This window comes from Myxocyprinus asiaticus, chromosome 34 (assembly GCF_019703515.2).
Source record: "Myxocyprinus asiaticus isolate MX2 ecotype Aquarium Trade chromosome 34, UBuf_Myxa_2, whole genome shotgun sequence".
In the NCBI taxonomy this organism is placed as follows: Eukaryota; Metazoa; Chordata; class Actinopteri; order Cypriniformes; family Catostomidae; genus Myxocyprinus; species Myxocyprinus asiaticus.
The window spans coordinates 36,344,269-36,362,725 of record NC_059377.1 but is presented as its reverse complement, the minus strand read 5'-3'; the positions used below and the strand labels follow the sequence as shown (position 1 = coordinate 36,362,725).

At 36.4% G+C, this 18,457-nt stretch overlaps 2 protein-coding genes across 2 annotated transcripts; both read left to right on the top strand.

Annotated features, from left to right (window-relative positions):
* The first annotated feature begins 584 nt into the window (after window positions 1-584).
* On the top strand, window positions 585-3,656 carry LOC127425650 (protein S100-A11-like). The gene is made up of 3 exons (XM_051671848.1): window positions 585-688; window positions 1,035-1,191; window positions 3,344-3,656. Exons 2-3 carry the CDS (start codon window positions 1,063-1,065, stop codon window positions 3,470-3,472), a joined length of 258 nt encoding a protein of 85 aa, XP_051527808.1. The 5' UTR covers window positions 585-688; window positions 1,035-1,062; the 3' UTR covers window positions 3,473-3,656.
* A 1,689-nt stretch (window positions 3,657-5,345) lies between these two features.
* LOC127425644 (uncharacterized abhydrolase domain-containing protein DDB_G0269086-like) lies at window positions 5,346-18,391 on the top strand. Its single transcript, XM_051671839.1, has 3 exons — window positions 5,346-5,499; window positions 12,490-12,622; window positions 13,492-18,391. The coding sequence occupies exons 2-3, from the start codon at window positions 12,503-12,505 to the stop codon at window positions 13,876-13,878; spliced, it is 507 nt and encodes a 168-aa protein (XP_051527799.1). The 5' UTR covers window positions 5,346-5,499; window positions 12,490-12,502; the 3' UTR covers window positions 13,879-18,391.
* Window positions 18,392-18,457: the final 66 nt, after the last annotated feature.

Genomic DNA, 18,457 nt, shown 5'->3' with positions numbered 1-18,457 from the left:
ACAGACAAAACTAACCGAAATACAGATTTCTTGAGTTTCCTTCATCTCAGTTGTATTTTTAAGGTTGCAAAAAAGCACCAACATTGTCATTAATATTGCAATGACCTCACCATTAAATTATCAAGTGCCTCTTTAAATATTTTTATATTCTGCTTAAGCACAAATGTCAGTATTGACCTCTAAAACTGATCTTTAGAAAGCAAGTTAATGACGTCATAGTATTTATTCCAGCATGTCGGTTGATGCCGAGTCAGTTTTGATGGAGTGATCAGATTAAATTTCCCTGATGCCAGATGTTTGAAGTGGCAACATTTAGGAAACCTGATAGGGGGGTGTAGAGTAATCAACCTACATGTATTATGTTGTGCTTTGAAATGACCAAAAACAAAAAGCTTATTTAATCAGTAGTACCACAAAAAACACAATTAGTGCAGCATGCTATTAAGATTTCAGGTGCTATTTCAGCCTTGAAAACAATAAATGCATTCTATGTGTGTGTAAGAGTGAGAGTCTAAGCTTTGCTATGGAAACATAAGCAGGCGATAACATCCTGACTAGTTGTGAAAAAGAGCAGTGGGCGTGATTTTTGTTTTCCACTGAGTTTGACTGTAAGATGAAGGCAATAAAAGGTGAGACTGAGAGGTCATTTACGCATCATTCCGAGCAAGCACATCACTCCTGAGGACAAGTAAGTACATAAGCTTTTTCTTCCTTTCAGTAGATCTAACAATTTTTAGCTCTGCATTCTAATAAATAAAATAATTATTCATAATATAATCGTGGCGCTCGTAATGTGTCTAAACAAAAGTTATGAAAGTGTTTGATAAATGAATAAATGTAAATGTACATTCTTATTTATCTCAGCATGTTTTTATACATTTTCTACTAGTCTTGATTTATATACTGAGATGTAACCCTTGATTCAGTTTTAACCTAACTATTCCTAATCTAATTAGATGTGTTTATTGCAAGTATGAAACAGGCAGTTTTTGCATATTAGAAAGGACTAACCTGTAATGACTTTTATTTTCTAGCCATCTAACCATCCAACTCTTCAAAATCATGGAATCTGCCATTAAGGTGTTGATCTCCCAGTTCAAGACTTATGCGGGGAAGGATGGATCCGCAAACACTCTGAGCAAAGAAGAGTTTCAAAGCTTGCTCACATCCCAGCTACCGAACCTTGTGAAGGTAAGCTAACCTGAGCTTCATGTTCTTAATTCAGTAATTAAAGCATACCTCCAATTTTTCTTCCGAACTGTATAAATCACCCAATCTACTGTGGGTATTAGTGGTGCTGAACCTTGAAACTAATTTACTGATCTAAAAAAAAAACTATTAATGTAACACCAATAAATTTTTAATCTCCACAGAGCCATGTAACTAACTCAAAATGGTTCTTGATAAGAAGAGTCATCTCTGATGAACATAAGGTGCTGCAAAGAACCACTAAAGAACCTTTATTTTTAAGAGTGTACAGCAACATTGAATTTAATAAGTTTATGTACTTAGAATGTCCTCAATTTTAGTGGACAAATTTTAGAGTTATAGTATAGAAATTAGAGCTGTCAAAATTAACGCGTTAACGCATGGGATTCATAAAAAAAGTTTAATGCGTCAAAGTTTATTAGTTGCAATTAACACATTTACCATTAATAAAGCATAAACCAGCAAAACACTGGTGGACTAGGGTGGAACCTTTGCGATGTGTCCGCCCAGGGTCATTACACTGACGCCCACACACAACAGCGAAGGGAAAAGGACCTCTAAAAGCTATTTGTATGTACAAAACAAGCCCAGATGGGACTTGTGACAGAAAGCAAGTACTTTGCAGCCTCTTTAATGCGCAATTTAATTACCACAGAACCAGGTCAAGTCTTAACTATCACAAAAATGCAGAATGACATGTTGTCTCTAGCGCTTTTCATGTGGAGTTCAGATTGGTGCTTGACGCTGACATCCTGATGCAAATCATGAACGCGGCTTCAAGATCGCTGTAACAAAGTGGATAGACACAGTCTGCCCAGTGATTAATATTGTGGAGGATGAGAGTTTAAGAGATTTAATGCCAATTGCAATGAAAATGCAACCTATTTGGGGACAAGTTCTTTCAATTAGTCAAACTCCCACTCAGACTTTAGGAAATGTTTAATGTTACTTGAATTGGTGCTATTTTAGTACATTTCTATCTTTATACTGTGGAAGGCTTTGTTTAGAAAATATTAATAAAACATGATATTGTTACATATTGTTTTGTTTTCTTTCCTAAGAAGGAAGTAAATACATTTTGATAGGAAAAGAAGTATATATAGAGTCAAATTTCAGCACTTTCAAAATATGCTATTAATCGCGATTAACTATGAAAAATGATGCGATTAATCAAGATTTAATCGACTGACAGTGCTAATAGAATTTTTTTTTTTTTTTACTTTTCTGACCAATATAACCAGTATTTAAATAAATAAATAAATAAATAACAGCTCAAATGGGTGTATGCAATGAGCCCATTTATGTACATGTATAACAATATGCTGTAACTCCCAAAAATCATCTTATTTAAAAAATACAACAAAGCAAGAAAATCGCATTTACATGAGATTGGGATTAATTGAGTTATTCTCTGCTTTTGACGTAAAACCGTAAAGAGACATGCGCACAACTCTTGCGTACATTGTATAAACCGGTAAGAACACCGGTTAAGGTGTTTACATGCAATGCGAAATCATATTAATGGGCAAAAATCTACCTGTGTCGATCTATTTATTCTTAAACCGTTTAGAACCTTACATCAATAAAGGAAAGCCGTTTAATGCGTTTATCTAACCACACACATTTGTCGGCATATTAAGCATAATCGGTGTAAGAATGTGCATGTAAACGCACTCAGTGTTACATTCATATTTTTTGTCATATTATGTGTTTTGTAAGAGAGTAAGAGACTCCAAGAGTAAGACTTCTGTGAGTTGTAATTAGTTAACCACATTCCAGTCCTCTATAAAGAAGTCATACATTAGTGATTTAGCAGGGGTAATAACAAAAGCCTTTACCAAAAAGAACCCTTTAAGATTAGATATAAACACTAGGCTTCTAAAGTTTATTTAAAAAAACGTCTGGTTTCAGCATGTCTGCATCCGAACTAGATCAGTACAGCAAGAGACAAAGGAAAAATGCCACATCAGAGCATTTTTTTTTTTTTTTTTTTTTTTGGGCCCATGCTAGACAGGAACTCCCCCACATTAATAGGTCAGCGGAAAAGAATGTGCAGTATCAGTCATAACCACTAGATGGAGACACTGTCATTGTGCAAATGAATGAATGCCTGTCCATCCTGTGTCTCCCACAGAATGCCTCTGACCCTACTGTGATTGATCAGCTCATGAGCTCATTGGATGCCAATAATGATGGGGAACTGACATTCATGGAATTCTGGCAGCTGATTGGCAATCTGGCGAATAAGCACGGCGGTTTCTAGCCAATGAAGAGCCAGGATGACATTTTAAATATGCTACTAGTCCACTATGAGACAACTGTGTCAAATTTTACCATGTGACTTTCTGATGTAGTTATAACACAGGCGGTGCCAGTGTTTGTAGTTAATGATTGTCCAAAGCAGGTGACACCAAATAAAAGAAACCATTGTTTAATTTCCAAGGTAACCTTGCCATGCCTCTTTACTGACCAAGTCATATAAGGTTCTCTCCACACCCTTCTCCAACTCTCGCTTGTGTAGAGAATAAGGTGCATCCCTGATTTAATAGCATCAATTTATGGTAACCCAAAACCACACAAAGGCCCTCACCAATCCTTTTGCCCAGCGGCTTAATCTTACAGCTTCACAATTACAGCGCAAGCCAAGCAGTCTGTTCGAAGTTCAGAGAGAAATGTCAGTATGCTCTTTTTGTCCTAAGCTGGTGCTCCATGGTAGTGCTTTGCTCACAGTTTTGCCTTGAGTGAGGGTGCTGCTTTCTTATGGATAATAAGGGAGATTTAAATCTTGTTTGCAAGGTTAAAAGAAGGATGCAGAAGGATGCACCTGCCTGAAATATGTCAATAAAAGTTTTTTAAAAACTCAAATGCCTTTTGCCAAGTCAGTACAAATTGCCTTATGTGATGCATTAAGAAAATTTTAATTTACAATCATATACAAGGGTGGCCCATGACCCCCCCAAAAAACAGGGCCACTATGTTTGATTGCTCATATCTTAAAAATGCATAAAGGCTTTTGCACGATTTTTGTCATACTTTAACGACTTTTTGTAAACAATGAAATGACGTGTGGCTGTGATGTCATCGTGAGCAACGACTTGCTACAAATAAATAAATAAGTAAATCGTTTGGCCATATGGCGAAAGAGAAGCATCTAAGTTTGCTCCTGTTGAAAACTTAGCTAAACAATTTACTTATAGCAAGTTGTTGCTCACGATGACGTCACACGTCATTTTGTTGTATACAAAAATTCATAGAAGTATGCCAAAAATCGTGCAAACGCCTTTATGCATTTTTAAGATATGAGCAATCAAACAAAGAGGCAAAGTGTCAAAGTGGGGGCAGAGAGTTTAGATTTTGCTGATCTTCCAGTATAGGTGAACATCACAGTTTGCACCAATTAAAATTTGATTAATTTAACTATTGCACCACAATTCCTGATATACGGTGCATGCAAATGAAATTCTGCAAACCCAGAGCTTTTAATGCAAAACTCTAAATGTAAAATTTGATAGTTGACCAAGAGTGAACTTTGTAGCATAATCAAAGAGGTGTGACTAAGGCATGAGCATAGTCCACATAAACTGACATCAGTCGTACAGACTTAACAGGTAGCGCCTCTTTTAAACACACAATCAAAAGCATATAAAGATAATAAAGGTAGTAAAGCGTGGGCACTTGGCTATGATTCATTAGTCTGTCTGTCCTATTTCAGTCTATTTCAAGGCTGGTAAATTGTCTGAAGCTTCGTTAAATCACAATGCACTATGGTGATTCAGACAACAATGAGTCATGTGGTGTTATTGCATGTAAATATTGCATGCTACTGTGTCAATATGGTGTATGCATTGTTCAGGTAAGGGTTAACATTTTGTACTTCCCACTAAAACTTCAGACTGTCATTTGCCATGATTCTTAGTTTGATTTCTGGCATGAAACTACATCCACACACTGCTGATGTTTGAGAACATGCATGCATGGAATCACATTTATGAATTCTAATCTAAAATATCAAACTCAAAGTTCTTTTTAGAAGTGGAACAGAAAAGTTCGTCCCATAGTTTTCCTGCTCCAGGTACACGCCCTTTGATTTGTCTGAGTCAGGGTCGAAAAAAACTTTAGAGGAAAAAAAAAAAGAAAAAAAAAATCACGGAAGAGATTCGGGCAGCGGTTCGAGTCTGACAAGTTTTTTTTTTTTTTTTTTTTGACGTAGGGAAGAAAAGGGAAAAGGAAAAAAAAAAGACTTTACTGAAACTCCTGCGAACTGTCAATCCGTGCAGTCCTCATTTTAGGGTAAGTGCTCCAAAAACGTTTACTTCGTATTTACGAATTAACTGGAACAACGTGAAAGTTTCAGTTTATATCTGGAGAAGTTCTCGTACACTGTTAACGCCACGTTTTAGGAACACAGTTCGACCATCCTCAGTCAACTGATCGCAGATCTGCCTTTCTCGCACAGATGTTGCGTCTTTTTACAAATCTACTGTGTATTGACGCGTTCTTTTTTAAGCGTTCACGCGCAAACTATTACGCGTTTAATGAAAAGTTTACGACCGCTGCTATAGTTGTTTGTTTTACGTTTATCTTAAGTTTAAAGAATAAACTTGAATGCATTTCTATTTTCATATAATAGCCTACAAGAATAGCCCTTGTCATGCAAGAATATGTTGGCTATTGTTATTATTATGAATTGTAGACTCTCTATTTATTATTATTGGTAGATGCCTGCGGATTAGGAGATGATGTGTTTGGTGTTTTTAATCCACGAATGATTTCAGAACGAAGTAAATAAGATGTACCTCTAGATTGTTGTCCGTTGGTTTTTTTGTACACTGGCAAACTTGTTCCTGTGTGAATTTTTCATGGCGCACGCGAGCGGGTATTGTCGTTACCGCGATAGAGCGCGCGCGTATCACGTTCACCCGTTTGGAAAAGCAAACCTCTCAATATCTTTTGAGTATTGAAGAGAAACGGTAGACCGAAAGAGTGCATGGGTGTCACTTGTTAAACTGTATGTCTTTTCCTTTGTTTGGTTTCGTTTGTTGGCACGGATATATTTATGGGTCTTTCCTATCACGCAGTAGCCAACATTTCCAAGTCCTCATCATGTTGCTATGCACTCAATAAGTATTTTAGCATATTTTCTTAAGATCCAGTTGCAATTTAGTACTTTTTAACAAATTTAAATGAATAAAACTAAAGTTTTAGGCCTATATATATTAAAGTTGTTTAATTTAAAATTTTAAAATATTACTCAATTCAATTTAAATGAAATTTGTTATGAAATTGAAATGTGTAAATCTTAAAAATAGGCTAAAATATTTTTTGAGTGTGTCTTATGGACCAAATATTACACTTTTAAAGATGGAAATAGTAATACGCCATATAAAATTAATATTTCACAATATTACAAGTAGGTGAACATATGGTGGTGTATTGTGGATAATTTTACAACTTTGAGCAGATGTTTGCTATGCATGTTGCTATGCATTAGACTAACTTTTAAAATTAAGAACTAGCAATTTATTACTTTTTTGTTGTTGTTGTTGTTGTTTATTCATTTTTTCCTTTTGCTAATCCAAATGTTTCATTCAAAACATGTTTTCGTGGGAATATTGTTTTAATTGGTCATCAGTCTATATGTTTGCCTTCAATATCACTTTCCATCCTGTTAGTCTTTTGAGATTTTCCTTTCACTAACAAAAGCCAGTTTCATGATGACATCCTCCAGGAAGTGACAGTTTCTAGAGGGTAAACAACTGCTTGTTAAATTTTAACAATATATTGTATGTATTCTTTGAATACAGCTTATACCAGCTTTGTGGTATAAGCTCGTTTTTATCATCCTGAAACATTCAATTCTATTAAAATTCAGGGATGCAAACTCATGAGAGGTGAAAAAGGTCATAGCAGGTGTTCCAAATGTCCATTTGTTGTATTTAAAGCTTGTTTAGGCTTAAAGTAACACTTTCAAGTCATTTTATTAAGGAAAATGTAGAACATTTTACCAAACAATTTGGGCAAATTTGCTTCAGGAAAGTTGACAAGCTGAAAGGTGAGAAGTTTGCATCTCTGAAAATGACAGAATATAATTACAGAAATTGCTACGATAAAATCAACATTTCAAAAGGCGGGCAATAAATATTAAAATAAACTTTTTTAACACCTTCATGTAAGCCAACTCTCAATCTCTCTATAAGCAATAGCTAACTTTCCTGTTAAGTTCCATTCTGTTAGGTAAGTTATTATTAATATAGTTTAAGTGCCTGAGCTTGATCAGAACATACATTGTTTCTGAAAGTCTGGTATACTCTTTTATAGAAATACTACCTTAAATTACAGCTCATACATTTCTCATTTCTAAAAGTTACAGAGTTCAAAAGGTATTGCATAACAGGAATGACCCGTCTGTTTTGGAGAGTCACTTAAGTAATGGAAGATCCCTCTTCATTACTTATTATTAGCAAACTTTAGCGGCCCATCCACATGCTGTCTGTCTGAGGGAGTTTTGAGTTAAAGCTTAAAGCTGGAGACTGTCTAGGGTAGCAGCCACGCAGAATTGCCAGGTCAGGGGCCAAAAACGTCAATAATGTATATGACTTCACGACTGGCACTGGGTAGGGTTGAGACTGTGGGTTGAAAGAGTCAACAGGATCAGTGAACAGTGCCTATAGTCAGTAGAAATATGATTGTGGAGAAAAGGTGTGATTGTAAGAGTTGTGACAACAACACAGAATTGACTTCAACAGACCAATGGCCCTTTAGTCTGGGGCAAATGTAGACATAGTTTATACTGTGGATAAGGCCTTACAGTATCCAGATTGTACTGTAGGGGCTGTGTCTAAAAACCTACAGTGCTGCCTACCAAACTCCATTATGGTTAGGATGCTGTCTTTGTAGCTAGGTGCCTAGGCAGTATATGGAAATAATAGACAGCATTATGGGCATCATATGCATGCTGAGATGTCAGAACGTGATTGTGCTGTCCAAAAATGCTGAGCTACCTGGTTTTGAGACACATCCCAGGTCTCCAGACAGACACTTATCTTGCATATTTGACAGACAGTAGGCTATTACGTTTTTATGACTTGTGCTTGACTGAACTTTTAAAGTTTGTATCTTTAGATACAGTCTTAAGAATGCATTAACAAAAATTTTGATAAGTACACAAAACATATTCTGTAATATAATTTCAAATATAATATTTATGTATGGCATATATGGTACTTTATGATATGTTATCACAAATGAAACAAAAAGGTCCTGCACACTGTCATGGCTTGCAAATTTTAATTAAAGGGATAGTTCACACAAAAAGTCTGATTCTATCATCATTTATTCAATCCTGTATGACTTTCCTCCATGGAACACAAATAGGCAGGATGTTAACCCCAAGGAAGTAGAAACTATTTCCTGCATCATTCCATCCCTGGCTCACAGAACTGTAGTGTAAAGAGCTCCTGCTCACTTTCAAACAGCCTATGAAACCAGAAACTTTAATATGCGTCTACTGCGTCATCTGTCTCTCATTAAATTAGGCTAATGGGCGTGTTTCTTAATTGCTTACTACCTGCCGATGTAGTTATTGCAGCTGATAAGGGGATACTCTGTGCGTATGTACGTAAGCTAATTTAGTGGCATTAGAAATCGTATCATGTGACAAACACACCTACACAAATTTTGACCTACTAAAACCCAAAGTCTTCTTTGGTGACCGCTGGATGTCACTGTTTTTTTTTTTTTTTTTTGTCTTTGTTTTAACAGCTGTGCAAACTATAAGTGTTCCCATCCTGACCTTACTAGCGAGTCATAACTTTTTGGTCAAGTTTGAATGACTAACATTAAAGGGATAGTTCACCCAAAATGCTAATTCTCTCATCATTTACTCACCTTCATGCCATTCCAGATGTGCATGGATTTCTTTCTTCTCAAGAACACAAACAAAGATTTTTAGAAGAATATTTCAGCTCTTTAGGTCCTCACAATGCATGTGAATGTGTACCAAAATTTTGAACCTCCAAAATGCACATAAAGACAGCGCAAAAGTAATCCATAAGACTCCAGTGGTTAAATATATGTCTTCTGAAGGATATGATAGGTGTGGGTGAGAAACAGATCAATATTTAAGTCCCTTTTTACCAGAAATCCTCAATTTCTTCTTCTTTTATTTTTGGCAATTTGCATTTATTGTGCATATCGCCACCTACTGGGCAGGGAGGAAAATTAATAGTAAAAAATGACATAAATATGTATCTGTTTCTCACCCAAACCTATCATATCGCTTCTGAAACTATGGATTTAACCACTGGAGTCTTATGGATTACTTTTATGCTGCCTTTATGGGTTTTGTGGAGCATCAAAATTTTGGTACCCATTAACTTGCATTGTAAGGACCTACAAAGCTAAAATATTCTTCTAAAAATCTTCGTTTGTGTTCAGCAGAAGGAAGTCATACACATCTGTCATGGCATGACAGTGAGTAAATGAGAGAATTTTCATTTTTGGGTGAACTATACCTTTAAGAGTAATTATTGGAATTAATGACAAGCCCCTGGAGTTGCGTTTTATACTACATCTCTGCAAAACACTCAGGTTTATTGTGCAAGATTACATAAATTAAATGTATCTTTTGTCAAAAGCACACTAGAGTACAGTGGATCCTCCATTTCAAAGCCGACATCCTGAATTGTATTCTTTATTATTCTGTTAGATTTAACAGGACGCTTATTTAGTGAATGGACAATATTGATTACCTGTATGACTTTCTTTCTTCTGCGGAACACAAACGGAGATGTTAGGGAGAATGTTAGCCTCAGTCACCATTCACTTTCATTGTATGAAAAAACATACTCACGCTCCAAAAAAGTTGGGATAGTCGAGTGTTTACCACTGTGAAACATCAACATTTCTTCTAAAAACACTTATTAAGCATTTAAGCACTGAAGACACAAGTTTGTTAAGTTTAGAAATGTAATTTTCCCCCAATCACAATTGTACGGGGTCTTCGTTGCAGTATGGTGTGCTTCATAATGCACCACACATTCTCAACTGGAGACAGGTCAGGACTTCAGTCTGACCAATTCAGCACCCACACTCTCTGCTTACACAGCCATGCGCTTGTAATCCAGGCAGTATGTGGTTTGAAGTTGTCCTACTGGAAAATGCAGGGACATCCCTAGAAAAGACGGTGCTGGATGGCAGTATATGTTGCTCCAAAATTTGTACATATGTGTCTAAATGCGCCCTCACAGATGTGCGAGTTACCTATGCCATGGGCATTGGCACACCCCTGGCCCATACAGACACTGGCTTTTGGACCTGATGCTAATAACAGTTTGGATGGTCCTTTTCCTCTTTGGCCCAGATAACACGACAGCTTTTTTTTTTTCTTTTTTAAATGTGAACTCTTCGGGCCAAAAAACACAGTTCCACTGTTCTATTTTCCATCTAAGATGAGACCAAGCCCAGAGAAGTCGGCAGCACTTCTGGACAGTGTTGATGTAGGGCTTCTGCTTTGCACAGTAAAGTCTTAACTTGCATCTGTGGATGCAGTGGCGAATGGTGTTGACAAACAAAGGTTTACTGAAGTATTCCCAAGCCCATGTTCATGATATCCATTACAGATGAATGACGTTTTTTAAAACAGTGACGTCTGAGGGAACAGAGATCACGCACATTCAGAAGTGGATTTCGATTCCTTGAATCTTTTATCTATATTGTGCACTTTAGAGGGTGAAATGCCCAAAATCCTTCCAATTTGTCTTTGGGGAACATTGATCTCAAAGTGTTGGATTATTTGCTGAAGCATCTGTTGGCAAATTGACAAGTCTTGAACGATCCTTGCTCTTGAAGGACTAGGCTGTTTTTGGAGGCTCCTTATATACTATGACACAATTAACTCACCTGTTTAACATCGCCTTGTTATTTTAACTCATCAAATTGTTATTAGTCTTAAACTGCCCCTGTCTCAACTTTTTTGGAGCATGTTGCAATCATTTGATTTGAAATTACTGTACGTTTTCCAAAGAACAATGAAATTCACAAGGTAAAACATCACATAATGTGGTTCTTTCAATATAGCAAAGGGTGAATATAATTTACAAATCACTCCTTTTTGTTTTTATTCACATTTTTCATACTGTCCCAACTTGTTCGGGATTGGGGTTGTATATTAAGTATATTCTAATTTATGTATTTTTTTTTTTTTTTTACTATTATTATTAAATAAGCAATATGGCAAAATGTGAGGAAAAATTAGTCTGTAATGTTCTTGAAATCCTTCATATCCAATAAAAAAACTTACTTGACAAAAGGAAATATTATGCATGGCAAAAGAGACTGATGATGAAAAAAGGCAAAAGCAGGGAAGACTGCTTTTTTACACTGACAGAGGTGTTAAGAGCAAGAGTAACAAACTGCAGAAATAAAAAGAGTGAGTGAAGAAAGAATAAAGGATGGGACGTTTGAGCGTTCAGTAATCCCTTGAGAAACATGAAGCCACTGTGCGGGATCAGGAGATCAGATGACCTATCAAAGATCAGGACAGCCATTGGTGACTTGCCTTCTTCTCTTTTCCCTTATCTACAATCAACTGTCAGTTCTAACTCCCAAGATTTCCATTCTCCACACTCTAGTACACTTTCAGGGACTGTACTGTACACATACTAAATGGAATCAGCAGAGTTTGGCTCCAACTTTTTGAGGAGCGTAGCATGTCACAGACCATCTAATGACCCCACTTCTTCCATCTTCATCACTATTACTATTGCTCATACTTAGGGTTAACAAACCCTAACCTAACCCTGACCTAATGTCTATGCATTAAACTTGCATGTATCTCATCCTGCACATTTTTGCTGTGGACATGAATGATAACTCAAGTTGTTCTGCCTGTTGAGGAGAGGTGTGCTATTACTTTTCTAAGGGATCATTTATACGATTTTCACCTGGTGGATGATAAAACAGTCAAACAATTCTTACCGTTAAGGAGGTACTCAAACAATATGTAAGGAGAAGAATGTTATGGAGATTTGGGGGTGGGTTCTTCTGACTTTGGCTAGTCAGCAACCACCTAGCAACCATCCAGAACACCCTAGCAACTGCATAGCAACATGCTAAAAACCAATGCTGTGGCAACCACACACTGCACCATAGCACTGTAAAAATCTAATTTTGCTGCTAGCATTTTCAGTGCACTCATCACACATATATTTCAGTGAATTAATGTTTGTGAAAATCATGCATATTTCAGCTGTCTAATAAGTTTTGCTCTGTTCTGTGTAGAGCGAGAGCAAAGATGGAGGCAGCAATCAAAACAGTAGTGGGTGTGTACCTGAAGTCAGCAAAGGGCAAGGAGAACCTTGGAGCAAAGGAGTTCCAGAACCTTGTGAAGAACAACCTAAAAAACATTCTGACGGTTAGAAGCAGTGTCCTTTTTTTCTGAAATCAAGCAAAACTTTATTTTATAGATTCTTAAAGGGATAGTCCACCCAAAAATGACAACAACATTTTGTCATCAATTACTTACCCTGTGGGGCGCCACGCACATTCAAAATGATCTGATTTTTGAGCAAAATTATTTTAACTTGCAAATAAGTATTTGTTACTTTGATAATTATATTGAATGATTATTGTATGTAAAAAATATTTTTTGTCTAAAACACTGTGGCAGAGATATTCAAATGTCTAAATTTGGAAAGTCCAATCGAGACACACGTTCTGCTATAGGCGTCATCCAGGGCTGTACCTGAGGGACGGCACGATATTATGTTAACAAAAGTATGACCTTCTTTATTCCATAACACACAAAAGCAGAATGTTATTTTCAGTCATAATTGTGCCATATAATGACAGTGAATGGTGACTGAGATCATCATTCTCCTTTTGTGTTTCATGGAAGTAAGAAAGTCATACATGTTTGGAATAACATGAAGGTGAATAAATGATGACAGAATTTAAATTTTTGGGCAAACTATCCCTTTAAAACCTGTAATTCATTCACCATTTAGTTACGATGTAGCTTTGGAAAACCATCCTGTGTTTTATATTACACTCCACTTCATTTTGTTACATGGTTGCAGGTTGGCATCCATGCAATTAAAAATAACAACACCCTAACAAACACCCACAACACCCTGATACAATGCAAGAATTGACATTGTGTCACCATGAGCAGTTCATTCCATTCAAATTTGAAATAATCTATCAATAAATCCTCAAGTTAAGTGATGAGTGAAAAACTGTCATTGTTTGAGCTATTAACATCTGAGCAACTTGTTTGTTTAGGGCACAGAGAACAATGACGCAATAAAAGGCATGCGTCAAGAACTTGACAACAACCAGGATGGGAAGGTCAGCTTCCAGGAATATATGAAGCTGATTGGCTATCTGGCACAGGCTGTCAGCGACCAGCGTTGTTCGGATCAGGAAGAACAAGCAGCAAGTTCATCTCAGGAGGCACAAGCTGAAGCAGCTGCAGCGGCTGTGAAGGCAGAACCACAACAGGCAGAGCCAGCAAAGGATGAGGAGAAAAAAGAGGAGGCAGTGGCTGAAGAGGCGGTGGCCGAGAAGGCAGTGACTGAAGAGCAGAAGCCAAAAGAAGAGAACAAAATAAACATGGAGCAAGAAGGAGCTAAAGTTGAAGAGAAGAATAAAACGGAGGAAGCTTCATAGGAGCTTGAGAAAGTTGAGATTTTCAGATCTCTGTTTGTTTTACTTTTGTTGTTTTTTTATTATTGTGCTATTATAATACATACATACATACATACATACAGTGGCCCCAAAATGTATTTGGACACTTTTGGACTTTTAAGTCACACTTAAAAATTATTCTAATTTCAGTCATGAAACTCTACATGGCGCAGGCTGATAGGTCCTTAAAACATGTTTCCTGTTAGCCAATTGGCTCGCATACTCTATGGCCCAAGCTGATAGGTCCTTTGACATGCAATCTGTAAGATAATCAACTTGCGTAATCTCTCTCTGTCTGGCATTTAAATACCTCAGATGTTTGCATGCAAGCTGGTTTCACTGCAGCACACTACAAAAATGTTCTCTCTGAAACCCTCCTCCACCCCATCTTTAGATCAGCTTCACAGTAGCATCAGCAGTAGCGTAAACAGATCTAGTCCGCCAAGACCAAACCTAAAAACTTGTCATATCCGTTATAACACCTTCAGTTTATTCAGAGTGTTGTCATAGCTGAAACACATGAATTTATTTGCACTGACAACAAAATATTAAACCATTTGCAAACATGCTCGACCTTTTCTCAGAACTAGCTTCACTTTTCTGAGCCATTTTTGCAATTCCTTTTAAATGGATAGCTCACCCAAAATTGAAACGTCTGTTATCATTTACTCACTCTCATGCAGTTCTAAACCTGTATGACTTTCTTCCCCGGAAGACAAAAGAAAGCCTCAGTTACCAGTTACTTTTCACATCTTCACTTTTTTTTCCCTTACGATGAAAAGTTAATGTGTCAAAAATAATTTTTATCTTAATTTAAAACAATGTTTTGCTTGAATAGTGTGTTTGTGCTGTATTTCTTTAAAATAAATGCCAGCTGAGTTTAATAGTTTCTTATATAAAGCAAAAAAATTAATACATTTTTAAATGTGACTTAAGTATCCAAATACTTTTTGAGGCCAATGCATTTAAGAAACCCGGCCAATACACTACACATTTTATTAAGGCACAAAGGCATAGGCCCTTTTGTTAATTGCTGATTTTACAACAATTCATGTCTGTGATTAATTTTCTAATGATCGTGAGTGATAGAATTTTGCCAATGTATTGTGATGAAAATGTGACCAATGGGCAAAGGGGTGCAATAATGAAAGTCTATATCCTTTATTTGAGCCTGAGTTGTTTTAAGGGTACTGCAACCACTGTGTCCCCACTCCAATATTTCAGTAAACAGCCGTAAATGAAGAATAGAGAAACTTTTTGAGGCATAAATGTAAAAACATTAAATAAAAAAACAACAATAAACCCATATATTTTAACTCTGTCTTACCCACGTGTCGTTTGAAACCTAAAAGACTTTCTTACTTCTGTGGAACACAAAAGGAGTCTAGGCTTCTCTTTTTCATACTATGAATGTGAATGGTCTTTCATTTGCATTAAAGAATGGCTTTTATTTTAGCCTGTTCCTTACAAGAAGCTATAATATGTGGCTGCAAATCTTCTCTTTTTGTGTTCCACAGTAGAAGAAAAATGTCATACGGGTCTGGAATGACATGAGAGTAAATGTTAACAGAATTTGCATTTTTTTTGGGTGAAATATAACTTCAAGTGCTTTTCAGCCTCTATGTTTACTTTTTGTTTGTGTGACTTCCTAATGGCAGACTTAATCATCTGACTCCGGTGCTAGTCTTAATTGTAGAATATAGCCTACTTTCTAGTATCACAGAACTTAAAAATTGCTATAAGCCTCTGATTGTTTTATAAAATGGCATTCTGCAAGATTTTAACACATCTCACTAATTGTCAGACTTGCGTTGTGGCACGCATGGCAACACTGACTTAAGACCACGTCCTTTGTTGTTCACATTTCTGCCAAATTTGAGCAAGAATAAACACATTTTGTTTTAAATAATGTAGTTTTATGGCATGCTTTTACATTCTAGCTATGCATTTGTATCTAACTCTCCATTAGCTTTCCTTTCTTTATTTCAATCTTTTTCATGCTGTCCATCTTACTGGTTAATATGGTCTTCTTACTGCTTGGTTTCAGAGCTGAAATATCAGGTGGTTAGTGTCCCTATGATGACCGATAGTCAATTATTAAAAGTCTTTAGGATGGAATGCACACCAGGGACCCCGTGGCAGCCCTAAGTAGTCCCAAAGTATCATTTCACTAATGCTGAATATCCTCTGAAAACTTTTAATATGTGGGACACTTCAATAATCACACATTCAAACAGATATTGTCAACACAACCTTTTCCTGCATGATGTTTGCCTTAATATATTTAGGTGTTTTTAATTTCTTTGGTCAGTTCTTTCTTGTCTTGGTCTTTAAAGTCTAGACTTTTATTTTGGCACTTATTAAACAATTGATGTATTTATGTAGCTCAGTGAACCTTTCCTAAATCTCCCGGGGACTAAATTCAAAGAGAATTCATGTAGTTTCGTATATATTTTGTGCTTTTAAACACATTTTATATCAATGCGCTATGCAATCATTTCCAAACGGTGTGTAAGCATATTTCGACCTTAGACAAGGATTTCATTAGTAATGAATGAAATGGAGAATACTGAGAAAAGAGCATCTCAAAGACCACTAATATAATTTATATATCATTTTTATGTAGCCACAGATTTATATCAAGCATATTGGTGATATTACAGTTATTGATGTTGTATTCCTTCATGTATCGACTATTCTGTAATACTTGTGCTACACAACCATGTAACAAAGGCCTAATGAGGAGCCTTTGTGTTCCCTGAATTTTTCACTAATTATCAATGATTCAATGAATTTTGATATAGCAATGTGGTAAAAGACATGACATTTTCATATGTGTCATGAAAAGTGTATAAAAGCCATAAAATGCATTCTCTAAGACCAAATAACACACTTCTGTGCCCCTTATCAAACACTCCTTGTACTTTCACCATTTAGCCATTATCTCTCTTGGGACTAGCAGTTTACCTAATACATTATACACAGTACATTATGCATTATACATATACTGTATGTATAGCCCACATCAGTGTGGAATCTAACGCTGCGTAAAATGCGCTCATTCAGATCATGCTAATGAGCTCTCGTTTAGCTCATGCTATCTATAACCACCATTGTTACCGCCTCGTTTGTTTTGGTGTGTCTGAGTCTACAAAAGTCATGGAGCTTGCTCACACTTTATTAGCTTTATAACGTCATTCACTCTGTGAAACATGATATTAGCTGCAATCCCACCTTATGAACTTAGCATACTGCCAACATCCCTGAACATTCTCCTGACTAGCATAGACGTTGTTTATATACTGTAGAAAATGCTATTGCTATCAATCAGGAAAAACATGCTAACATGCACACTGCTAGTATGCACATTTGGGTAATTGATGTAGCCTAAAATGTCCATATGTTTTTATTTTAGCAACACTTTAGTTTAAAAGTTATATCAATGAATAAGGAAAAGTGTTTATCAGATCCTGTAACTGGTCACCATTTATTTGAAGTTTTTCACCTTTAAAAAAAAAAGATTTTAGTCTTTTTTAAACCGCATGCATTTTAAAATAATTTAAAGTTGCTGTAAGTGATTTTAGCCATTCTACTTCCATGAGACTGAGCGGTTGAATTACCCACACCCCTCTTTCCAAAACCCAAAGATACCAAATTAGCTTTACTGAGACCAACATCATGCAGAAACGGTTATTAAAAACAACAACAGCAAAATAGCGCCCTCAACTGACAACTGTTATGAGCAACATGGCATAAAAATGGCTTTAAGCCTCAATAATTCGCTGTAACTATACTATGAGAACACACAAAATGATTGACAGGTCGAAAGCGTCAAAGACTACGGCCCGCAGACACATTTTTGTTTGCTGTTTACAGAGTCTACAGCTGTCACAGAGAGCAGTGAGATATCTCAGGACACTTATTTCATTAATATCTTTCAGGGAGTAGGAAACTTTTTTGCATACTTTTCCATGAAGAAAATCGCTTACAGCATCTTTAAAGCTATTTTTATGTTTAAAATAGTTTTAGATGCAGTAGAGCAAGTTTACATTACATTTACATTTATGCATTTTACAGACGCTTTTATCCAAAGTGACTTACAGTGCATTCAAGGTATACATTTTTATCAGTTTGTGTGTTCCCAGGGAAGTTACCTCACAGGACATGTCAACTTCGCAAAAATATGCCATTTAATGCCAGCTACCCATATTAATAACTTTGACCTCCGAGTTGGGAATTTGGGCGCACAATGTTATAATTCAGTTCACAGTTCGATTAAAAACAGAAACACAAGGTTTTGTCCATTGAACAGCACTGGGTAACATAATACCTGCTCTGTCTGTTAAACGAATGCATGACCATTTCATTAAGTGTACATATCTAAAACGGCCACTCAATGTAACCAACTGACCACATACGCTGCCTTTATTTCCTATGCTGTACGATTGACCATCTGCAACTACTCAACAATAAAAAACTGTAATGCAAACTCCAATGGGCTGTAGGGTCTTCTTGTATCAATTCAACTGGCATAACGGGGTCAAATGGCCCTTATATATTA